Source organism: Mus caroli, chromosome 8 (genome assembly GCF_900094665.2).
Source record: "Mus caroli chromosome 8, CAROLI_EIJ_v1.1, whole genome shotgun sequence".
In the NCBI taxonomy this organism is placed as follows: Eukaryota; Metazoa; Chordata; class Mammalia; order Rodentia; family Muridae; genus Mus; species Mus caroli.
In genome coordinates this window covers 117,485,780-117,511,627 of record NC_034577.1, presented here as the reverse complement: position 1 = coordinate 117,511,627, position 25,848 = coordinate 117,485,780, and the positions used below count along the sequence as shown (strand labels likewise).

General features: G+C 47.4%; 1 protein-coding gene across 1 annotated transcript in view; it reads right to left on the bottom strand.

The window, feature by feature from the left end:
- Positions 1-260: 260 nt before the first annotated feature.
- The window catches only part of Slc35f3 (solute carrier family 35 member F3), a 243,123-nt gene continuing 217,535 nt past the window's right edge, over positions 261-25,848 (bottom strand). The window contains exons 4-8 of the mRNA XM_021170429.2: positions 13,690-13,912; positions 8,475-8,600; positions 6,206-6,398; positions 4,350-4,439; positions 261-958 (exon numbers count right to left, since the gene is read on the bottom strand). Of these exons, the coding sequence (XP_021026088.1) occupies positions 723-958; positions 4,350-4,439; positions 6,206-6,398; positions 8,475-8,600; positions 13,690-13,912 (868 nt within the window). The 3' untranslated portion in view covers positions 261-722. The remainder of the gene's footprint in view (positions 959-4,349; positions 4,440-6,205; positions 6,399-8,474; positions 8,601-13,689; positions 13,913-25,848) is intronic.

The window sequence follows — 25,848 nt, the reverse complement described above, 5'->3', positions numbered from 1 at the left end:
GACCAGACCAGCTAGGTCGGAGTTCTGTTTTCTATCATGTGACCCAGCACAGGCCTGTCCTCCATTTATCTTCATGTCATTATCCTTTTCTGCTTCGCCTCTCTTCCTTTTCTTTCCCATCCACCCATCTGTCTACCAACCATCTATCCATCTATATGTTTATCCATCCATCCATCCATCCATCCATCCATCCATCCACACATCCATCCATCCATCCATCTATCCATCCACCCACCCACCCACCCACCCATCTATCCATCTACCCATCCAAATTAACTGACAATTATCTTTTGGTTCATTGAGATTCCTTAAAATTAAGTATACAGTTCTGGTATAAAACAAAATATGACCTACTATAGCTGAAAAATAATCACAGTGCACAATGTCACTTTCAATTGCTAAGAGGCAGAGCCTTTGCCCTGGCTTGTCCAGCTTGCCTGTCCTCTGAAGAGACCGACACAAGGCTCATTTTACCTCGCTTTACATTCATTTAAGAAGCGCTGAGAGGTTCTTTTCTCATCTGTTTTGAATCGGTACCCTTAGTGGAAGGTCTGACGTGGAAAAGTGCAAGCAAATTGGACATGCCAATAAATACCGTAGAACTTACTGCAGTTACCAAAACTGTACATGTATGTACACCTCACCCAACTGAGGTTCCTCCATCAGGAATGGACCTCAAAAACATTACCATGGGGGCATCCCAGAGTTCTAGAGGAGTTTTCTCAGCGAGCAAAGGATGGGCGGGCTCTTCTGCTCCTGCTCTGGGGACCTGTGCCCAAGTCCCCGCTGCTCTCTGCTGTCTCCTCCTTCTTCCTCACTTTGAGGCGGGTGAGCAACTTGATCAACCAGACATCCCACTCTTCTGGAAGGAGCAGGAGGAGGAAGCCCAGGCCGATAATGATGATGGCGATGACCCGGACCCCGTTGAAGACTATCTGACTGGTGTAGTGATCGACCACTGTGGGAGACAGAGCACCGGTTACTCAGTCTGTGGATATGGAGATATGTCTGAGCATCCGACAGGGCAGGCCGGTGCCGCCTGAATCTCTCAACACCTGTCTCCTCTGAGGCCTTGGGCTTGGGTGTCGCCATCTGAATCTAATCCAGCACCAAGTATAAGTTGGTGACTTGAGTGTGAGAAAAATAAATCAAGGGTAACTGGGAGCACACACATACAATTAGACATGGTGGGGGTTTAATTCTGGGGGATTTGGGTTTCAGGATGAAGAAAATACTATTTTTATTTATATTTTAGGTACTTTTCACAGTATCTGTGATGTCATGCATGACATTTATTTTATAATTTAATCTCAGTACATGTGTATGTGCTTTGATAAACAAACCTGACCCAGTTCTTTTAGGATACTAATTGTGAGTTTTCTTTTTAAAAGCTTCGTTTATATATTTTAATTTGCTTGTTTGCTTGCTTAACGTGTATGCATATGATCTTGTGAGTATTGGGGGCACAGTGCGGTCAAAGGACAACTTTTGGGAGTCATTTCTCTCCTTCCACCTTGCAGATCCCAGTAATTTAACCTGGGTTACCAGGCATGGTGGTAAGAGTCTTTGCCCAGCCATCTCTCCCCCGACTTTGTTTCTGTTTCTTGAGTCTCAGGTAGCGTAGCCCTGGCTATCCTTGAGCTCACTAAGTAGCTGCAGATGACTTTGAAGCCGTTGCCTCCCAAGAGCTGAGGTTACCCGTGTGTGCCAGCATACTCAGCTGTAATGGAGAGAGCTGAGGTTACCCGTGTGTGCCAGCATGCTCAGCTGTAATGGAGAGAGCTGAGGTTACCCGTGTGTGCCAGCATGCTCAGCTGTAATGGAGAGTGCTGAGGTTACCCGTGTGTGCCAGCATACTAAGCTGTAATGGAGAGTTCTTGTTATCCATGCCCATCGACTGTGGTGAGGCTCTAAGCCTCAGGTGATGCCCCTTTCCCAAGGGCTTCACTAAAGACACCTGACCCGTCTTGATGAACAGTCAGGTGACAGGAGTAACTGGGAGATGGATTGAGATCCATCTGTAAACATCTAATCCTTCTTCTAACAGCCACAACGGTGCTCGGAGCAACCCCACTGTTGAAGGCACCTTCTTTTCTATTTGGGGGCATCTCCCTTCTCTCCTTGGCTAAGCCAGACTGAGCTCATTTGAAGCCTGCCTGGCTCAGGAGACAGTATTGCTGTAGGGGGTCGGGGGTGGGGAGATGGGTCTCTTCTCTCTTCTATTGGAGGTTGCAAACTACTGACTAACCCTGCAACTGCCCACCGCTCACCCTGGTGGGGGTTGCTCTTCCTCTCTGTCATGGTTAGGCTCTGTTATTCTCCCAACTTCCTGCCTCCTCCTAATTCTCTCCCCAACTCCCCACTTTGTCTAGCAGGGAGGCAGAGAAGGAATGAGAGGGTAACAGTGCACCCCCAAACCAGTTTCTCCCAGAGTCTCCCTGTGGACTCTCAGAAACATTTCAGTGTTTGACACTGACAACTGTTTATTCATTGGCTGGGGATGGTTCACCCAGGGTCCTCTGAGCAGACACCAGGGTGAGCCCTGCAGGCTGGTGACTGCTCTGCTCTGCCAAGTTCCAGAACACTGGTCCTCACCTTCCTCCTCTTGGTGGGAATTGGATTCCTGCCTTTGACATGGGATTAACCCTCTGTTCTGCAGTTAAGCCATGCATAATGTCCCTTACTAATCTTCGGCTGCAGGATGTGGCCAAAGTAACTCTCAGTGCCAAACTAGTGTGGGACATGCCTTTTACCATATCCCCATGTAACACCAAATTAAAAGACAAGGCTGTAAGGGTGCTTGCTGTGTGGGAAGTGCCTTCCAGGAGCCTATCATGTTTAGACTGCTTTTTGACAGCTGTGTAGGAGCTCAGGTGCCGTTTGCACCTCGTAGTAACTCTCTCTCTCTCTCTCTCTCTGTGTGTGTTTGTGTGTGTGTGTAATCATGCATGTATGTACATGTGTGCTGTTTACAAAGATGAGGGGCCACTTCAGCTATTGTTTCTTGGGTACCCTCTCTCTCTCTTTTTTTTTTTTTTGCAATAGGGTTTCTCTCTTGCTTAGAGCCCATTAAGTAGGCTAGGCTAGCTGGTTCATGAGCCCAGGGAGTCTCCTGTCTGTGTTTCCTCAGTATTGCTATTACAGGGGTGTGCCACCATGCCAGCCATCCCCCTAGCTCTGAAGTACTGTCTTATGGATCGTTTTCTCTCCTTCTGAATAGGAAGCGAAAGGGGGCAGGCACAGCCTTCAATTGTGAGGAGACACATTGACCAAAGGGCTGGTGAATGGGGACCTCAGACATCTAGGATGGGGTGGGCAGTGCTGGGCTGTGCCTACTGTTCTGAGGTCTCTTCACACTGTGGCCACGAGGCACCTGGGAGAGTCTGATCAAGGTAAGGCATAAAGAACTGTGGGACAGCATGGGGAGTCGGGGAGGGGAGCCAGACTTCAGGAGAGTCTCTAAAATCAAGAGTGGCTTTGTTTCTGAAAACTCTACTGTGGATAGGATATGGGGCTGGGTCTCTGGAAACCAGTTCTCTAATGGAGTCAGGGGTCCAGAGGCAATGTTACAAGGGTATGAGGCAGAGGATTCTGGAGAGGAAATTGCAAGCTCAAGCCAGCATAAAGCAGCCAGGGAAAGGAGCCAACCACAAGGCCCCAGGACAAAGTGGGTTCCCATACCCAAAGGGTTCTGGCTCTCGTCCAGGAGGCAGAAGGAAATAACATTCCTGTCTCACTGGAGTGCCAACCTGTTTCCACATGACTGCCGGATGTGGCAAGTTCTCCTCATGAAAGTCACTTGCAAAAATTCACTCATTTCCTGCTCTAGGCTGCCCTAGGCTTGTTCTTTATTAGGATGGAGATAGCCTTGGACCTGCTGGGCTCAACTGGGCATTGAAGTTTCTCTGCTGAATCAGGCCTGATGGCACACACCTGTAATCCTAGAGACTGGGCAGGAGGACTGCAGATTCAAAGACTGTCTGGGCTATGAAGTGAGTTCAAAGCTAGCCATACCCTGTCTCAAAATAGAATGTTGAAAATAGTTTAGTGGTAGGGAGCCTGCCTAGTGTGCAAGAGGCTCTTAGTTCCATCCCAAGTACAGCAAGATAGTTAACACAACAACAACACAAACCTGTCATGGGAAAAGACTGTATGAAACAAAGGGTTACATACTAAGTATGCTAAATGCATCTTCTTTCTTTGTAGAGGTTGAACATGCATTATGCAGCAGCCACAGTAATAACAGATATGTGAAAGTGTGTGTGTGTGTGCGTGTACGTGTGTGTAAGCCAAAGAGATGGTGTGTTTATGACACACAGAGAGGCAGAGATCCATGAAACAATGCTTACCTGCATTTACAGGTACACTGAGGACAATTCCGAGAGACATCAGCGTGGGATACGTGACAGCAATTCCAAAATTTAATACAATATTGAATGCTGAAATAGAGAATTTTGAAGACTGGAGTTACCCATAACTGTCCTATCCTTGACTTCTGTGCTGGCTCATTTGGCCTCAGTTCTCGGACAGTCAGGAGGTAGGCATTACAAGGAGTCCTGTCATTCCATGAACTTAAGCTTTTTTCTTGAAGGTGCAGGACTGGAATTAGGAGGAGCATTTTAACAAGTCTCAGGGGGCTAGGGAAATGGCTTAGCGCTTAAGAGCACTGATTGCTCTTCCAGAGGTTCTGAGTTCAATTCCCAGCAACCACATGGTGGCTCACAACCATCTGTAATGGGATCAGATGCCCTCTTCTGGTTCGTCTGAAGACAGCTACAGTGTACTCGCATACATAAAATGAATAAATAAATAAATAAAAATAAACCTTAAAAAAAACCCGAGAAAACAAAACAAGTTTCAGAACCTGAGGGAATGGGTCTGAAAAAAAAGTGACCAAAGAGCTTCTGCTGTTCTCCATTGTTGGTTCTGTTCCTGGGTGGCTGAATAAGAGATGTGAGGTGTCCTTAGCTTTAATTGTCAACCTGACAGCCTATTCTCAGGTCTCAGTTAAAGAATTGCCAAGATCAGAGTGACCTGTGGACATGTCAGTCGGGGCCTGGGGGGTTGTTTTGATTGTTAATTGATGTTAAGAAGACTCAGTCCACTGTGGGCGGCATCAATCCTTAAGCAAGTGGTCCTGGGCTTCAGAAGCTAGCTAAGTGTGACCCAGCGACTGAGCTATAAAGCCAGTAAGCTGTGTTCCTCCACGGTTTCTGCTTCACGCTCCTGTGTGAGTTTCTGCTCTGATTCCCCTTAGTGTTAGACTGTGATCTGGAAGTGTAGCCAGGTGAATGAATCCCTTTCCTCCTCTAAGATCCTTCACAGCAGCAAAATGAAACTAGAATGAACTCCCGAGGGTCTCTGTCTCTTTTCTTCCCAGCAGCAGCCTTTACCTAGCAGTGAAATGCTAATGAGAATGGTAATTAATCACTCTTGAAGAACAGAGACATTACCAATCCCCTGTTGCCACTATGCTATTCAGAGCAGCAGTGACAGCTGATATGACAACTGCCACGACAATGACCACAGTTCTGCAAAGCCCCTCCTAAAGTCCAAGGAGATGGCTCAGCAGTTAAGAGCGCCAGTTGTTCTCTCAGAGGACCTGGGTTCAATTCCCAGCACCTACATCAGACAGCTCACAGCCTGCTTAGTAACTCCAGCTCCAGGACATCTGACAGACGCCCTGTTCTGGCCTCTGTGGACACCTGCATATACTCACTCCCTCACCCACATGCACATGTAAACAAAAATAAAAATAAGGGATTGAGAGATGGCTCGGGGTTTAAGAGCACTTGCTGCTCTCACAGAGGACACCAGGTCTGGTTTCCAGCACCCACACTGTGGCTCACAACCATCTGTCACTCCAGTCCTAGGGGATCTGAGATCTTTCTTCAGACCTCCACAGGCATCACATGGTCCACATACGTGCAGGCAAAACTCATAAGTGTAAGTATACACTCACACACTTACAAGGAAAGTGTGACCTGTGGACATGTGGGCATACATCTTTTTACATGCCCTACCTTCTAAGGCCACCCCCAAAGAAAATATTTAAAAAAAAAAAAAACCTTAAATAGTGTTCTTTTAAGAAGTCACAAGGACTTTGAAAAAGAGGGAGAACTGCAGGACAGCAAGAGAGCACAGGCTTTTCCTTCTGTGTCTGTTGCTATCTGCTGGGGCTTCTGCCCAGGCGGCTGCTACTTACTCAATAAGAGAATGGAAAACCCACAGAGGTTTCCCCATGGAATGTCGTCGAAGGAGTTCCAGTATTCCACCCTGGTGAAATAGAGGATGACAGGGATGCAGGTGATGAAGAGGATGTTGAACACACCCAAGATGGACAGGAATAAGGCCGCTTCTCCGAACTTGGCGCTGCCCAGCAGCAGCTTGAACAGAACCTGCCAGAGAGAGAGAGAGAGAGAGAGAGAGAAGGCGGTGAGGATAAACCCAGATCCATCTATGTGGAAATCTGGGGGCTGCCGGCACGGTAGGCACCACAGTTCCACTGGGTTTGACCTGCCTCGTCTGTCAGTGAAGCCTGATGAGGCTTGGTGGAGTTTCACAGTCCACATGCTATGTAGCAGCAGTTCAGGCTGAACTATGTCTGTCCTCATAAACCTTGTCTCCAGGAGTTATAGACCTGCATACTGCACGCGGCTGTTATATGTTATGTGCACCATGCTTAGAATGCAGAGAACTGTCTACCAGCCATGATTGCACAGCCTCTCTGGAGCCTCCAAATGGATCCTGACCCAGGACAATACTTTCTCTCTCTCTCTCTCTCTCTCTCTCTCTCTCTCTCTCTCTCTCTCTCTGTGTGTGTGTGTGTGTGTGTGTGTGTGTGTGTGTGTGTGTGCCTGAGGGTGTGAGGCTTAGAGATTGACCACTGGTGTCTTCCTGGATTAATTTCCTGAATTTATATATTGGGACAGGGTCTCTATTTGAACCCAGAGCTTGTCTATCTGGGTGGTTTAGCCAGCCAGCTTCCTTGTAGGGTCTCCCATCGCTCGCTGTCTTCCATGTACTGGGATCGTAGATGGGTTGCTATGCCCAGTTAGCACTTCAAGAGGACTGGGATTCTGAACTCTGGACCCCATGCTTGCAAGGCAAGCAGTTTTACCTGTGAACAGCACATCAAACAGCCATTCCCCCACCCCACCCCACAAAAAAGAGGCCTTTATCTGCAAAGATGTTTTCTCTGAAACAAAATTGAGGGACTTTGCTAGTCTCTGCTCCATCTTACCTCCCTTTGTAGAAATGGCACAGGCCTTAATGACCTGCGCTAGACTCAATCCTCCTGCAGTAGTCTTGTTTGCACATCATTTTTGATATTCAAAGGGCTGGAGACAGAGGACAGATGTGACTGTGTGGCCAGAAGCTGGACTCAGGCATCACCGTGGGCCCTATCCAACTTGTTTTGTGAATAAGGAGCCCAGCAAAGTGGCTGTCTGTCTGTCCTCATGGTTCCTTTGCCTAATATGCTCCCCACATATTTGCAGGCAATCGGGAAAAGGAGCGAAGAGCTTTTTGACTGCCTAGGTAGTCCCTCTAGACAGGTGCTATGGTTTAAAGGTGACATGTCCCCCGCAGGCTTGTGTGTTTAAACTTGTGGTCCCCAGCTGGTGGCTTTGTTCAGGAAGGCCAAGGAAGCTTTACAAGGAGGAGCGTAGTTAGAGGCAGAGATCCCTGAGAATGGGTGGAGCCTAGCTGGAGGAAGTGCTACCCAGGGGAGGAGCCTAGTTAGAGAAAGTGATCATTGGCTCTGTGTGTGTGTGTGTGTGTGTGTGTGTGTGTGTGTGTGTAGACATTTTGTAGCCCTGGAAACGTCTCCATCTTCTGTTCTCTATCTAAGGAGGAGAGAGAGGACCTAGGGAAGAGGAAAGGAGAGGAGAGGGAGAGACAGTAGCTAGGAAACTATGGCATGGAGCCTGACAGAATTGGTATAAGAGCAGGACACCCTGCTATGCAACAGTCATTTGTTGTCTCTAGACTGGCACTTAGGGAGTACTTTCCAACGACGTCTAATATTTGTCAAAACTTTGTTTTTCTTTTCTGAGGCAAAGGCTCAAGACAAGCTTGTGGCAATGCTCCTACCTCTGTGAGTGATGGCATGGAAGACATAAGCCACTCTGTCGAGCACTTGCCAAAGATACTTTTGTGTGTTTATTTCACAAGTAGTGTTTGAACCGTCATGGACTCATAGTGCTTGGTGCCCCCCTCCCCAAATCACACAGCCACTGAGTTATATAACAAAGCCATACACATAATCCAGTCTCCATGTCCCATCAGACACAAGCATGGATGGGTCCAGGGAACCGGTCTTTCTCAGCTGCCTGCCTGGACCCTGCATACAGGAAATATATACTCTTTTTTAGAAGCCCACACACCATCCTGAATGTCTGAAGTGACAGGCTGTGAGTCCCAGAGCTCTGCTATGCCCAGACCTGCTGCAAAGGTACATTCATTGTGCCTACCTTGTAAAGGGCTGACATGGAAGCAGAGCCCACCACCAGGGCTATGCCAATGACTGAGTGACTGTGGAAGCCATCGGCGTAGGTCATCATGACAATGCCAGCGATGGCAAGGATGGCGGCCACGATCTATGAGAGGGAGAAAAACATTGTCAGGTCATGGAGGGAGGAGACATTGTAAGGACTTGGAAGGAGGTGTAAGTGTTTTAAGAGGTAGGATGTTCCATTCATGGGTTCTTCCAGATAGACTCATGGAGCGAGAAGGGCTGGAGCTTACAGGACACCTATCCAAGCAGAACCAAACTGCTGAGGCACGGGTAGCCAGGGTGGTGGTTTGGCTTTGTCTCAGGCTGCAGCAAGGGCTGGCCACTGAGCCTTGACAGATTGGTGATTATATTCTGAGGACAGGTTCTTCAGTCATGACAAGGCCTGAGGGAAAGTACCTAGTCAGCACCTGGGAACTACTGAGTTCTCTTCCCATCTTCCACAGGTACCTTACAGGGCCCAGACTTGGTGTTTTTAATTCACAACAGGGATCACACGGTGGTGAGAGCAGAAGTTGTCCTCACTTTGACACAGTAGCCCTAGGGGCTGGCCATACCACTGTCCTTTGAGGACTGTAGATCACACCCTGACCGGGAAGTGTGGTCCTTTTCCTTCTCCTTAGCCGTTTCTTCCCTGGGTCTCTCCTCTATGCTGTTCTTAGCACTTGCAGGTTGTGGGATGCAATCTCTAAGGGAAAGAGTTCTGGCATCCAGAACACATGCCGAGTCCAAGCAGAGGCAGCTGTAGCACTCACAGAGCCCCCAGGGAACTAGGAGAGGGGAAGACCCTTCAATATTGACCTTAGTGGCAGCATCTGACAGCTGAGCTTCAGGAGCCAACACTGAGCATTTCCTATGCTTAAGCTCAAACCAGGGGGTTAGTGACACTCACCCTCTTTTATAGAAGCAAGACTCAGAGAGGTTAAGGAATCTGCCCCAGGGCCCACAGCTGGAGGTGGAAGAGTCTAAACAGAGGCTATTGGATAGCAAATCTGGTTTAACATTTAGATGGGTAACATCACCAGGGTGTGTGGCTAATCATCATTGCCAGCTTGAGGGGACTTAGACTCTCATCCTGGGAACACTAGACCTGTCTGTGAGGGACTTTGTACAGGGTTAGTGAAGGTAAGGTGAGTGGGTGGCACCACCCCATGGAGTGAGGAGAAGGCGAGCTGAGCACCAGCTTCCTGACTACAGGTGTAGTGTGGACAGCTGCCTTGCCATTCTGTCTTCCCTACCATGATGGACTGTGTCCCTCCAACCCTCCAACCGAGAGCCACAGCCAACTCTCCCTTCCTTAAACTGCCTTTGTCAGGTGCTTTGTCTCAGGAACAAGAGAAGCAACTAAAACACAGAGTGATCCAGGGCCTGCCATGCTCTTAGGTGTGGATAGAGGTATGTCTGGGTCATCCTGGGCTACCCTGTGAATGTGATGGCATCCTGGTACGAAGGAAACCCAGAGGAAGGGAGAGAAGGAAGGTGGGGGGGGAGAGGGAGAGAGAGAGAGAGGGAGGGAGAAAGAGAGGGAGAGGGAGGGAGAGGGAGAAAGAAGAAGAAGAAGAAGAAGAAGAAGAAGAAGAAGAAGAAGAAGAAGAAGACGAAGAAGAAGAAGAAGAAGAAGAAGAAGAAGAAGAAGAAGAAGAAGAAGACGAAGAAGAAGAAGAAGAAGAAGACGAAGAAGAAGAAGAAGAAGAAGAAGAAGACAAAGACGAAGAAGACGANACGAAGAAGAAGAAGAAGAAGAAGACGAAGAAGAAGAAGAAGAAGAAGAAGAAGACAAAGACGAAGAAGACGAAGAAGAAGAAGAAGACGAAGACGAAGACGAAGAAGACGAAGAAGAAGAAGAAGACGAAGACGAAGACGAAGAAGACGAAGAAGAAGAAGAAGAAGAAGAAGACGAAGACGAAGAAGACGAAGAAGAAGAAGAAGAAGACGAAGACGAAGACGAAGACGAAGACGAAGAAGAAGAAGAAGAAGAAGACAAAGACGAAGAAGACGAAGAAGAAGAAGAAGAAGACGAAGACGAAGAAGACGAAGAAGAAGAAGAAGACGAAGACGAAGACGAAGAAGACGAAGAAGACGAAGAAGAAGACGAAGAAGATGAAGACGAAGACGAAGACGAAGACGAAGAAGAAGAAGAAGAAGAAGAAGAAGAAGAAGAAGAAGAAGAAGAAGAAGAAGAAAAGAGACAGATTTATGATAATTCTGAAGTAACAAAGGAGACTGGGTTATTTTTTCCTGAAGACTTGCAAGGCAGATTCCAGCCTCTCCCATGTTTTTCATTACCGGTTAACAATCAACAGTTAAGAGCTTCCATCTCAACGGGGCTGTGCAGAGATTCAGGGAGAGACTAGAGGAGCCAGCCAGAGCAGGCGAGGCTGCCCTCAGCTGTGGAGACAGACAACTCAGCCCTGTGGGTTCACTCAGGCAGGAAGTACCAGAGACAGTGACTTCCTGGGGTCCTAGCACTGGTCTTGAGGTCTGTGGATCTGACTGTGTGGTCCCTGCTCTCTGAGGCTTTAGTAGGAGGCCCTTTGGAAGGCGAGGCTGCCTTCCAAAGTGTGTGGGTGCTTTCCCATCTCACTTTCAAGATCCTTCAGTCAGAAGATCAGAGCCCAGGTCCTCATCTAGCCTGAGAGTTCAAGGAGGCCAAGTGTGGTATGGAAGGTATCCGCTGGCTTTATGTTCCATACACTGAGACACTGGAGGGTTCTGGATTCCGTGTGAAAGTATCCCCGCCTATTTTCTGTGCGACACTGGATTCTCCTCACATCTGTCAAGTTTGTCCTGTGGATTCACAGGTTCTTGATCCAACATCTCCGTCCAGGGCACCAGATGATGATCTCTCTTCTCTGTCTACTTTAAAGTCTCGGCAAGCGACAGTTCGGACATTGGTTCTGCTCATGGATGCACAGCCTTGTCACTGGCTCCCAGACTGAGCATTTGGCTACCATGTGAGAACCTTTGTCCCAGGACTCAGAATTAACTGTAAGCAGAGTTGGGGACAGGCAGAGCTATGTTTAAACAGATACCTCGGCAGCAACCACCTGGTGACACCAGGAGTGACCAGGATCTCCAGAGTATTAGAAGACATGTTTTCCTTATATTTTGGACCTGTCCACCACCTAGGTCACTAGAGCCACAGATGCCCCTTCCCATCTTCAATAAGCTGTAACTGGGTGACTGAAGCAATTATTTTAATCACACAAGTCTTTTTTTTTTTTTTTTTTTGGTTTTTTNGAGACAGGGTTTCTCTGTGTAGCCCTGGCTGTCCTGGCACTCACTTTGTAGACCAGGCTGGCCTCGAACTCAGAAATCCGCCTGCCTCTGCCTCCCGAGTGCTGGGATTAAAGGCGTGCGCCACCACGCCCGGCAATCACACAAGTCTTATTTGCTGCCCCTGCTGCCCCATGACCCCGCTTCTTGCAAGCCTTCTCCTCCACAAGGAGGAGCCTTGGTCCGATCCTTCACGATTATGAAGCTGGCATTGATCACCAAACCCCCAGGCAGGAAGCTACAGTAACTCCTAAGTCTTTGATAATTCCCTAGAGGCAGGAACTGCCCATCCCTGACAAGGACTTGAGTGGCCTCCAGCTCTCTCTCATTTTGCCTCATAGATTCCATGAGCTTTCTGAGCTTTGTATTGATCCTGTAGCCTACAGTGGGAAGTTCTTCAGTGACCAGCCATGCACTCCTAAAAGGAGAGCATGCCTGCCTGCACAGTGTATGCACGTTACAACATCCTGTCATCCACGCGGCCCTGTAGCTTCTCCCTACAGCACCCACTGAGTACCGAAAGCCTAACACAAACCTGTAGTGTGCAGGGGTCAGTAGAGAGCACGTTAAACAGAGGCTAGCATTGCCAGGCTCTATCCCAATAGAAGGGTATAGGAAAGTCTCCTACCCACAAACAACAAATGAGCACAGATCTCAACCACACTGTACTCTGCAAGTCGGCTGAATAGCTCAAGTTTACTCTCACCCACATCTCTTTCTGTTTCTGTGCCATTGACCTTGAAGCATCTCTGTCCCATAACAAAAAAATTTGCTCGGGACATCTGCATCATGCCCCAAAGCTCTATGGAGTCTCTTGATTCTTTGACCCCCAAGTAAAGCCTGCAAAGGCATAACCATGGGTTAGTGACCCCGGGACACCCAAGTCTTTAACTCTGAGTCTGTGTGAAGCACCTGCAGTCCCTCCAGACACATATTAGATCATTGATTTACTGAAGGCTTTTCTGGGTGGCAGCCTGGGGCGTGAGTTTTTATTCCAAAATTAACACTGAGCCTCAAAACAAACTCTCCCCCTGCTGTAAGCTAAAAATATGAACCAGCAGTTGACTCACGTCCCCACTGCTGTTTGTATAACTCAGGTGGGCGTAAGCCCACCCTAAAGGTGATGTCATTCGTCTCAGGACAGTGAAGCAAGGACAGAAGCAGAGGACCCGGAGTCTGCCTCTTGATGGTTGCCAGCAAGGTTAGGTCGAGTGAGGCTACCCAGCACTGGGCCCTGAGCTTCAGGAAGGAAGGAGGAGATGATCAGCTGTGTTCTAAGTGACCAGTGTTCTGTCCTACTCTGTGGCAAGGAGAAGAACAGCAGAGGCAGCCCCTGACCACCAGAGGGAGAAGGTAAAGAGCCACCAAGATTCTGTCCTTGACCAACCCCTCTCCTTGGGTTAGGCATCTCCATGTTCCAGCTGGGACTTTGCACTGCACTTACCATGCTGCACACAGCTGTCATGAACTCTAGCTAGCTCTCAATCGACTATGAAATTTTCTCTGGGAAAATTCTGGCCATTCAAGGAATGCCATTGCATTTGCCCACGATCAACAGTTTGAAGTGAAATCCCCACCCCACTGCCCTGCCCCACCTCTCAGCTCTAATTTAGCACTGGTGTTTCTGGCTACATGGTTCAGGCAAGGCCCTGAGCCCCTCCCAGACACATAAACCAGGTTGATTCCCTGCTTGGCATGAGCTTTAGGGGATGCTCGTGGAAATGTCGGGGATGAAAGTTGCTTTCACAAATGCTTCTCTAGCGTGGGTAGCAAGTAAGGAGGCCTGAAAGCCATAGCAAGAACCCTTCTGAGGATCAGGACCTCGGCCAGCAGCTGCTGCTTGTAGGGCGGGTTCCGGGCACGGCAGAGAGGGGCAAGACAGTTAATGGAGACCTTACCCTCACTCCCATGAATCTGTCCCTGAGAACGATCCACGACAGCAAGAAAACAAATGATTTGTTGCAGCAGAACAGGACGGAGACGTCTGTGGCGTTTATCTTCTTTATTGCGTGTAAGTACAGGTAGTTTGTGAGAGTCCAAAGAACACCAAAAGGTGCTGCCTTGGTAAAGAACACTTTCAAAGTTAAGCCGTTGACTCGGTAGAACCGGCAGCAGTGCCGGGGAGGGGGGGAGGGCAGGGGAGGGGGAGGGGAGAGAGAGAGAGAGAGAGAGAGAGAGAGAGAGTGTTAGTTATCATCTTGGGTTCATACAAACCATGACTTACCTTCTACTCAGCTAATAAGAAAAAAAAATTAACAGGGAGGGGGATGTGGTTCATTTGGTGGAGCGTTTTTGCCTAGCATGCAAGAAGTCCTGGGTTCCATCCCCAGCCCTGCAGGCACAACCCTGTAATTCCAGCATTTGGGAGGTGGAGGGAGGGATTGGAGATTCAAAACCATTCTTAACACACAGCAAGTTTGAAGCCAACTTGGTCTACATGAGCTCCTGCCTCAAAGTGGGGGAAACAAAACAAAAAAGGACTAGGTCTCCTAGTTGCGATTATTTTTATTATCTGTCGATGCATATTTGTGTTCTTGGGCCTGCAGAGGCCAGAGGGGATGGTTGGTCCCCAGGAGCTGCAGTGAGAGGTGACGGTGAGCAGCCCCACACTGTGGCATGATGTCACCGGCTGTTGTTCCTTCTGCTTACTCCATGGAGCTGGCAGCTTTCATGGCAGGTGTGCCAGGATTATCTGACCTGGAGACTCAAGTCCACAGGAGCTGACTGTGGGGTTCAGTAACTTTCAAGTGGAAGACGAAAGTCACTGGCAGGAGCATCTGACCCATGACTCATGGGTTGCAGGCTCAACAAGAGAGTTGTAAACTTACTTCAACACTGAGATCCATCCTGCAGCTTGACGATGTGGCTTTCAAGGGTGAGCATTGTGGGTGAGAATATCAAGTCACAATGTGTAGAGGCTGGAGCACCCCTGTGTGGGCTAGAGCATTTTTTATTTGTCTTTTCTGATGGGGAAGGTGGTGAATAAGAATGGATAGTTTTTCTTCGTGGTTAGGCAGAGATAAGCGCTGTAGAAAGACTTATTTGACTCTGTGTGTGCATGTGCGCCTGCATATGCATGCCTGTGTGGATTTTGTGCAAATGCCTATGGAGGCCAGAAAAGAGTGTCAGATTCCCCAGAAGCTAGAATTATAGGCAGTTGCAAGCTGCCTTATATGGATGCTGGGAACTGAGCATGGGTCTTTTGCAAATGCAACAAATGTTTATGACTACAGAGCCATCTTTCCAGCCATTGGATGAGCAGTTTTTGAGCACACGAATACATTCTGGCTATAATACAAATAGTTTAAACTACCTGCAAATCTTCTCCCTTCTTTGTTTGTTTGTTTGTTTGTTTGTTTGTTTCAAGACAGGGTTTCTCTGTGTAGCTCTGGCTCTCCTGGAACTCACTTTGTAGACCAGGCTGGCCTCGAACTCAGAAATCCGCCTGCCTCTGGCTCCCACCGCCTGATTCTCCCTTCTTTACACTATCATGTGAACATTCATGTCTCCCCTTCCCTAAGCCTGCCCAGAAGAGAAGCAGCTAGCGCATCCAGGAAATCAGGGTCTTACAAGATGGCACCAGGCAGAACACACTTCAGAAGAAACCTTTCAGACAATTCCAGATTTTCCAAGGAGAGTTCACTGGTATTTTAAAAATGTTTAAGCAAAGCAAAGCCTGCCTTTCTTTCACAGTCAGTGAAAGAGGCAGAGCAGGGGAGGCCTAAGGGATGATAAACATGGAGAGCCTGTGGAGAGAGGTGCTGAGCCATGGCTGTCTGGGAATGAAGACCCTGGTGAAGAGGATCCAGATTCGGCAAGTGCTGTCCCCAGAGGTCCCTGGTCCAGACTCACAGATGTGGTATGGCTCCATGGCGGCTGTCCAGAAAGGAAAGCAGCTGGCCTGTGACTTAGAAGTGGATTCAGGCCTTACTAATCCTTACAGAGTTTAAGAAAAGACATCACTAGCCAAATACCAAGTACGCTAGAGTGGGGAGTAGTCTTCCTGGAGTCACATAATATTAAAATCCAGCAATGGAAGAAAATTAAAATCAGGAGCCAAAGGAGATTTGATAGTACTTTGAATTTAATTTTTTCTAATAAGCAATCTAAAATGCAGGTTGTGTTGTTTACTGGTAAACTATGATGTAGGCATGGAAGAAACAAAAAAATTATTTGGGAGGGACCTGAAGTCCTGTGAGGAGGGAACAGGTAGAATAGCATTTCCGGTTCAAAGAACATGACAGAGTTTTGCCACCTATGCCGATCCTAGGAGTCCCGTGTGGCTTCTCAACAAGCCAGTAGAATGTTCCGGTTCCTAAACAGGCTACGAACTGATTGGTGGTGTTGCTGCCATTCTAGTTCCTTCTTCCTCAAAAGCTGGTGTCTGCTGTGAGATGTTATCATAGTGTTCCCACTTCACGCTCTGCGGTGTTGCTCAAGCCCCTATGGGTCCCTGCAGGAGGATGACAACTTCCTTCATGTCTGTCTTGATAGCTGTTACACACTTCCATGACTACACCAGCAAGGTCACAGGTTCTGTCCTGGTGTGAATACAAACTCACTTTCTGTTCTTCATAAGGGATCACCATCTGTTATGGCAAATCTCAAAGGTCCCTCGTAGGTCCTCACTCTTCGTTCCTTAGCCAGTGGTACTATTTGGGAGGCTGAGAAACCTTGAGGAAGTGGGACTGGCTGGTGTGAACAGGTCACAGGGGTGGGCCCTGAAAGCCATACCCAGCCCCTAGGTTGTTCCTGCCACACATTCTCTGCTTCCTAATCCATCAAGACATGAATCACCTTAATCTCAGGTTCTGCCATGCCTGCTCCACCATGACGTATTGAAGCCTTCTGCAACAGTGAACTGAGCTGTGCCTATCAGAGACTGTGCTAAGCACAACATGTGAAAGATACTAGGACAGAGTGCTAGAAGTCCACAACCCCACTGGTCAAGATCGGGGTGTGTGTGTGTGTGTGTGTTATAAAGCACGATTTGTGCTGTGTCATGGCCACCCAAAGGCAGCTGGACAGCTTACATCCTCTCTGCAAATCTATTTGACTTCTCCAAATCCTGACAGTGGTGGAAAAGTGGAGGAAGGGGAGACATAGATACACTGACTTCCCAAGCTGCTGGAAAGGTGGAGCCGAGTGGGTCCCTGACAGGAAGTAGAAATACAAGGGTTCTGGATCTGTGGACCTAGCAGAGTCACATCATGGACTCAGGATTCATGTCCAGAAAGGGAAAGTTCAGCTTGGCTGACCTTGTTTCTAATATGACCGAGTTGGCTAGCGAGCCTTGTGCTGGTTTAAGAGCAAGAACTGAGCACTAATCCATGCCGGCTGGCATGCTCACCTGTGTATGCCTCTGACTGCAGGGGGACCCAGATGAGCTGGGGGAGGGGGCAGAGATCCACTTCAGTCACAACAGACTCCTCTTGGTTCATACTGAGTGCTCTCCTGATGGCCATCCACATAACTGTGTAGAACATCCTTCATGCCTTCTCTCATTGATGCTCCGGACCAGAGACAGGCAGAAGGATGACTCTCCAGTGCACCCAGGTTCCTTCAGATCCTACCATCCAAGTCAGAGGATAGCCAGCGGCAAGATGTGTTTGTTTATGGCTCTGGCTGTGCCAACTGTTCTGGGTATGTCAACTACTGAATTCAGTTCAATGTCTCATGAGTCAATGAAATATAAGCAATACAAGAAGTGTGTGTGTGCACATGTGGATGCACACAGAGGTCAGAAGAAGGCATTGGATCCCCTAGAGCTGGAGACACCTCATGTGGGTAGTGGGAGCTGAACTCAGGCCCTGTGCAAGAGCAGCAAGTGCTTCTAACCATTGCCCCATCTCTCCAACCCCCTCCCCCACCAGCCCCCAAAGTAAAACTCCTCAAATTAAACAAACATTTGTTTTAAATTAAGAAAACACTCTCTTCATTTCTTTTATAATTTTTTCCTTCTTAGTTCCCCTGCCACTTTCTGGGGCTCCTTTTAATTTAACACTGGGGTTACAGATTGGAGCTACTTGATCTGTTTTGTCTTCTGTCCTTTTTCCTCTTCATCTTGGTTTTATTTTATGGGCGATTATCTTGAGTTCCAACTTTTCTATTAAAGATTTAAAATGTGTTATTTCATATTTAATTTTCAAGAGTAGTTCCAGATCCCTCATGTAGTACAGTTGGCAGGGTAAGACTGATCCTTCTATTGGGAAGCAGAACAAGTCTACATATGACATCGCAGACAGCCCATGAACAGAATATAAAGATGCCATGGGAATCATGCCCAGGGTAGAGGTACCACAAAAGATGCAGATTCTTAACTAAACCTCGAATGGTTCACCCAGGTAGGTGAGCAGATAAGGAAATACATTGTATTTATGAAACACGAAGAAGGGGTTGTGAAAAAGAAAGTAGTCTTGGAAACCAAATGGGAGACAAACACATTTAAAAACCAACAGAACTGGAATATAAATGATCTTCCACAAAATGAGAAAAAGTGAAATCGGGACATAAAGCAGGAAGTCCGGTGTTAAGCCAAAAATGCAGCTAGAAGAAGAAACAGTGAAATGAAGTAGAGGAAATAACAAGGAAGTGGGGTGAGAGCCCCAAGAACTGGAGGAGACAGAGCTCCACAGCATGGTGGCCCTCAGGGCAGGGAGCAACAATGGAGAACTACACAAGATACACATTTCTGAAATCATAAAGATGTGATTTTAAGCCTACAAGGGGGAGTTAGACATGGCAGGGTACACCTGGGTGATAGCACTGGAGGGCCATAAATGTGAGGCCTGTGTGGGCTACAAAGTGAGAACCCACCCCAAGAAAACAAAGGAAAGGAACAAAATACATCATGGGATAGGAAACCATAATAGGATCAGGCATCTTAACAACAAAAACAGAAGCTAGACAGCCACGATGCCTTCAACATTGAGGAGACATTGCAGCAGCAGGCAGGGGCAGCAGTAGGCAGGTGCAGCAACAGGGCAGGCAGGTACAGCATCAGGCAGGGGCAGCAGCATCAAGCAGAGGCAGCAAAAGCAGTATCAGGCAGGGGTAGCAGCAGCATCGGGCAGGGGCAGCAGTATCAGGCAGGGGCAACATCAGCAGCAGTCAGGTGCAGCAGCATCAGGTAGGGGCAGCAGCAGCAGCAGGCAGAGGCAACAAAAGAAGCATCAGGCAGGGGCAGCATCAGGCAGAGGCAGCAGTAGGCAGGTGTAGCAACAGGGCAGGCAGGTACAGCATCAGGTAGGGGCAGCAGCAGCAGACAGGGGCAGCATCAGGCAGAGGCAGGAAAAGCAGTATCAGGCAGGGATAGCAGCATCAGCATCAGGCAGGGGCAGTATCTGGCAGGGGCAGCAGCAGAAGCATCAGGCAGGGGCAGTATCAGGCAGGGGCAGCAGCAGCAGCATCAGGCAGGGGCATCAGCATCAGGCAGGGGCATCAGCATCAGGCAGGGGCATCAGCATCAGGCAGGGGCATCAGTATCAGGCAGAGGCAGCAGCAGCATTAGGCAGGGGTAGCAGCAGCAGCATCAAGCAGGGCCAGCAATGCAGACAGAAGAGTGGCTAGCTTGTGTCTGGGGAGACTCTGCTGCAAGGGCAGAGCCCAGGGCAGTCTTGCTAATCGAGATGGAGAAATAACCATATGTTTCTGAGATGCTGTTGGAAAAATATCAAGACAAATTACAATTTTTTTTTAAAAAAGACAAACATTTCTGCAGAAGAAATGCGGGGTTGTCTGTGAAAGGAAGCAGTCAGCAGACAACCTCAGCATGCTCAAGATAATGAAGACACCTTCAACCCCATCTTGGGATATCATTAATTTGGAGGGAATGGAATTGGGGGAAGCAGGGTGTGGCAGCACGAAGCCAGAATATTTAAGGAAGGCTCAAAGAAGAACTTCATTGAGCTAATTTAACCAAGCACCAGGGGAGAGTTAGGGTTAGGCCTCTGAAGCAGGGAGAGGCACCAGGCAAGAGGTCCTGTTTACTTAAGCACCTCCTTCACCACTCTTTCGGTTTATAAAATATGTCAATGTGCTCATTGAAAATAAAAATTATTTAAAACCACATGAGGGGGATGGTCAGGTCTCTGTGGTAGAAGCTGACAGAGTACTCTTAGGTAGCTCTAAGGAGTATGGTTGAAGTCAGGGGGGCAGCGGGGAGGTAGGGAGGAAGAGAGGGAGAGCCTGATCGGATAGTGTGACCCAGGGAGAATGAAGGACCTGTTCTGATGTAAGAGATATGGAATGTGGAGCCCCACAGCCTGTGCTGCCCTTCAGTGATTTCCCTTTATCCTCTCCTTCTTAGCTTTCCCACCTCAGTGCATCCATATCTCTACCTCGAGACACCCACAGAAAAGCAGCTGTCAGCCTTAGTCTGCTCTTCCCTCTCTACTCATGCATCCGATCCCTCCTCTGTCATTCTCTGGCAGCCCTGACCAAGCACATCCCCCTCTTCTCACCAGACCTTGAAAACACCCACTCCTAACCTCCACATCGCTGATTCCAAGGGGGCACTTGGAAGCCTCTGATAATCATGGTCTGTTCCTCCCAGGGTGCCCTCCTGGCTTCCAACTCAGCTCACTTCCCAAGACTCCCCTTGCATTTCCAGTTCTAGCTTCATGTATTCCATCATCTACATGGCCTCCTATGTCCCTCCACCTGGAAGTATTTCTCCAGGCTTCTCTCGATAGCCTCAGTTTACTCTCTGAATAAACAGTACAGTTTTACCTATTCTGTAGGGGCCAGAGTCTAGCTGGTTTCTTCAGCCAGTTTGGAGTGTTTGGATACCCCAATACCTTAAATCCAGCTTTCTGGAGAGCCCAACACTCCCTCCCACAAGCCTCGCTTAGATGGTAGAAGCATGGATCATGTTCTGACCCAGATCAGCCATCTTGGATTCTCTCCTACTCCTCCTTTTCTTTCCTCACAACCAAGCACCCTGCAGTCCAGACAGACTAAAGTACTTCAAAACAGATTGAGGGTTCCATCACTTTCTGCAAAAATTCCAGGCACATCACCAGGTCTGAGAGGAACAGGATTCCCACAGTGTGCTTTACAAGGAAACATGACTGGTCTCTAACAGCAGCGCTGTGTCTCTGTTACCACCACAAGTGAATGGCACTGTTTGGTTTCAGACCTGGGGCAAGGGACTGAAGTGCGTATTTTACCTATCAAAGCAGACCCGGCTTCCGGCTCCTCTTAGGATTCCTCTGTCCCTACCTAGCACAACGAAACCTTGAACTTTCCAGCACAGGTCCTCCTCTAGAGGTTCCTCTCTATATAATCCAGACATGGTGCTCTCATTCACCACCACCACCACCTCCTCCTCCTCCTCCTCCTCCTCCTCCTCCTCCCTCTAAGCCTCTTTTTTTCTCTTCCCCCTGCCCCTCCCCCCATGGTAACTCTCCTGGCCTCATCCTTTGGGCCAGAGAGCAGCTTCCCAATAAACCCATCTTTAATATAATCTAATCTGTCCTGAATTGGCTCATTTCTCTGGCAGAGAAACAACCTATCAGGCACCACCTGGCACTCATCAGTCCCAGGACCTATAAAGTGATTCTGCTTAACGTTTGAGATCCTGAAGAGTAAGATCATTGGAAACTTTATCCAAAATATGAATTATGAGTCACAGTTATTAAACATGTATACAACTATAGGATATTCAATTTACTAAATGTGTATGAAACTGTAAATATACAACAGTAGGATATTCAATTTACTAAATGTGTATACAACTGTAGGATATTTAGTTTTTCTATGCAGTTCTCATATGTTTGTAATCAGATGGACTCTCTACCTCTCTCCCCTCCCTTCTTAAATTTTTTTATTTTGGTATAATACAGTGTGAATTTTACCCTCTGACTCATTTCTGTATGGTGTAGCTTAATAGTGTCAAGTGTGTTCATATTGCTGTGTAACTGACTCCTAGAACCTTTTCATTTGTTGCCCTGAACTCTGAACCCGTGAAACAAGAATGTTCTTGCTCTCTCTCCTTGCCAAGAGGCTGCTGTGCTATACCGGATTCAACAACCTTAGGACCTTATAGAAATGGAACACGTTTGTCACATACATCTTCAAGGTTCAGCCAAGCAACAGACAGTGCTGGAATGTCCTTGCTTTTTAAAGCTGAGCTGTAGTCTGCTGTATGGCTGTAGAACATCTTATATGATGATTTTATCACTTGGGCAACTAAGCACCTCATAGCACCCCTACTCCATCGGATGCTTCCTTTTTAAATTTTGGTCCATTCACAGTATAGATGTTTATTCTATACATTCTTAAGCTTGAGACACGCCATCATTGGTATCAGTACCAATATCTACATTTAGCCATGTGTTCCTGAGATATTGACACATTATCTGGGACCATACTTTCTTCCAGGAGAGTCTCTTTAAGCATCCCTCCTTGTTATGGTTTGAATATGCTCAGCCCAGAGAGTGGCACTGTTAGAAGGTGTGGCCCTATTGCAGTGGGTGTGGGCTTTAAGAGCCCCATTCTAACTGCCTGGAAGTCAGCCTCCCACTAGTAGCCTTCAGATGAAGATGTAAAACTCTCAGCTCCTCCTACACCATGCCTGCCTGGATGCTGCCATACTCCCTCTCTGAACCTGTATGCCAGCCCCAATTAAATGTTGTCCTTATAAGAGTTGCCTTGGTCATGGTGTCTGCTAACAGCAATAAAACCCTAACTCGTGTGGACCAATCTTCCTGAAAGCATCATTGTTTTGTCTTCTCCTTATTTGAACATTTATTTTATTTATTTTTTAGTTTGTGTGTTTGTGTGTGCATGTAAATACAGGTGCCTGTGGAGGCCAAAAGAGGGTGTTGAATCCTCTGGATCTGGAGCTACAGACATGGGTGCTGGGAACTCAACTCTGGCCCTGGAAGAGCAAGCAGCAAGTGCTCTTGATCATTGAGCCGTCTCTCCATCCTGTCTTCTTTTCTTAAAGGCCAACTCCAATGGGAATTCACATAGAATTCCAGGCTCACATATGCTTTCTGCCCTTCAGATTTAACATTGTATCTTCAATGTAGTTTTCAGTCTCACTGTTGAAAGTCTGTTACAAATTCTCATTTGTTGCCGTTTTTGGTGACTGTGTTGTGTTTTCCTTGGCTTATAGTTAGCATTTTGTATGTCCTTTGCTTTGGTACATTGCTACAATATGCTCTTTACCCGCCCAGTGGGGATCTTGAACCCAAGGTCTGGTGCCTTCCATCAGCTCTGGGTACTTCTCCGCCAGCATATTCTCTCTCCTCGTTTCTCCTGGGATTCTGGTGTCTGCTTCTCTTTAGCATTTCCACCCTCATCTATGGCTCAGCCTGAATACTTCTAATGACTTTCCAGTTTATGAATCCTCAGTTTTGCTGTGTCTAACCTGCTGTTAAGCCCACCTACAGACCTTAAATCTGTGTCATTGTGCTTTTTCATTTCTAGCACTTAACACTTTCCAAAGGTGTCAGTTCTCTGGTGAAAGTCTTCATGTTTGTGTGTGTTCACATGAGTAAATTAGTTAAAGTCACTCCCCAGTCTTCATGTAACAACTCCAAAACTGAAGGCATCTCTGGATCTGCTTCTAAATCCTATTTTATCTTGGCTTATTATTTGATCATCAGCTCCAGTGTTTCAAGATTTATGCCTAAAAAAACCTGATGAAAGCTAATTATGGAAATCATACAGCTATATGGAGCTGATGCTACTTTCTTAGATTTCAGATTGATTAATTCCTTTATTTGTTTATTATTTTGGCATGAAGGTGCCACTTCAACTAGTTTGTGTGCATCTCTTCCTTTCTGATATCTTTTACTCTTAGCTCACAGCTCTATCAGTGAACAGTTGCTACTGAAAGCAACAGTTTCTTACCAATATCTCTCCTGCTGGATGGGTCTGAAGTCCAGTTTTTTTTCCCAGGAGCATGAAACTACCAAAGTAAAGACTTGGCAGAGCCTTTCTGCTTGGTCTGACCCCAGCTCTCCGTGACTCAGGCATCAGGCAGTGCCTGCCTGTGGGGTAACTTCAAGAAGAAGCTGGGTTCAGGTGGGTTCTTTCCTGCTGGGATCTTTAATGGGTCTGGACCCACGGCCATGCGGACATCAATAAGTTTCTGGATTTGTCTTCTGGTCTCAATGTGTGTCACATGGTCTTGGCTAATGCGTTCTGTTTGGCTCAGCAGATCCACTCTGTGAACAGGGAAAGTCTGCAAGAGGAAAGAGCAGCGGCAGATGTGAGACCCGCTCCGTGCTTCCCTCCACTCTGGGGTCTTGGTGTCCAAGTCCCTGTTGGATTTTTTTCTCTGGTGCCCTCAAATAACTTTTGTGAAAACATTTGCTTTCCAATGTATGTAATTCTTCTCAGAGGGGTGTTCATTTGACTGCCATAGACCTGCCCCCTCTGTTTAAGCAGCTATTATTTTAGGATTCTGAGAAGGTAGTGGCATAGTCTGGGTAGGGGAAAACTTACAGGTTGGAATAGTAAGAAGAGCCGGGCGTGGTGGCGCACGCCTTTAATCCCAGCACTCGGGAGGCAGAGGCAGGCGGATTTCTGAGTTCGAGGCCAGCCTGGTCTACAAAGAGAGTTCCAGGACAGCCAGGGCTACACAGAGAAACCCTGTCTCGAAAAACCAAAAAAAAAAAAAAAGAAGAGTGTGGGTTCCTACCTATAATACACACATATATACATACTCTCATGTAGATACATATGTAGATAGACATATTCCCATGTAGCCATCTAGTATACACACGAGGATGTAACTTCTTAACAAAACAGTACTGCAGACTATACTGTACTGCAGACTATACTGTACTGTGCATTGGATGGACTAGAGGCCTTGTACCTTTTGACTAACTTTTCTCCTTCTATCCTTAGCTCCCACAACTGCCAGCTCTTGCAAACCACCATCCTATAGTTTGCATGTATTTGTCCATTTTAGTGTCTCTATATAATTAGGACCATGTAATATGTGTCTTCCTGGGGTTAGCTTATTTCACTGAGCACAGTGCCCTTCTAGGATATGAGCTGCTTCTGTTTCTGGCCCATTGAGGAGAACATTGCAGGAACACAGGAATGCAGCTGCATCTTCAACATACGGATTTCAATTCAATACCTACCCTCAGGAGTGGGGTTGCTGGACCATAGAGTGGTTTCTATTTTTATGTCTTTGAGAAACCTCCTTACTGTTTTCCACAGTGGCTGTATGAATTTGTATTCCCACCAACAATGTGAACTAACACCAACGTTTATTGTCTTGTGCTTTCTTTCAATAGCTGTCCTGATGGGTATAAAATTATAGATCCTTGTTATTGTTGGTTTTTTGTTTTGTTTTATTTTTTTATTTTTTGTTTGTTTATTTCTTTATAGGGTCTGCCTGTGTAGCCCTGGCTGGCCTGGAAACTCACTTTGTAGACAAGGCTGACCCCAAACTCACAGAGATCCCCTGGGATTAAAGTGTGCAACACTACCCCTAGCATAAGCTACTTAAACATTTTATTTTATGTGTGTTTGTGTTCATATGCCTGTATGTCTGTGCACCATGTGCTCACAGTGCCCTTGGAGGTCAGAAGAAGGCATTGGATCTGGCATGGGAGTTCCAGGTGGTGGTGAGCTGCCGAGTGCTGGGAATGGATCCCAGGTCCTCTGCAAGAGCAACAAGTGCTCTTAACTCGGAGCCATCTTGCCAATCCCCTCTTTGTGGTTTTAGTTTGTAACTCTGTGATGATTGGTCATGTCTTGCCCCAGTTAAGGTTCTGTAGTGGAGCAGAGCTGATAGATAGGGTGAGAGTATATTACAAATGGATTTAATAGACTGGCTTGCATGATATAGGCTAGGAGTTCAACAACGGCTGTCTCATGCTGAAGGCTAAGAAACTGGTATGGCTCAACACACAAGGCTGGATGCCTCAAAACTCAGATTTGGAACTTGAGACCCAGTGGGTTCCCAGAGAGCTATAGGTCTTCCAACCATGCTGGAAGATGGGAGAACTGGGTTCCCATGCCAGCAAAGGAGGCCACAGCAACAGGACAGATGCTCTCACAGGGGCAAATGCTGACAGGCAAGAGAA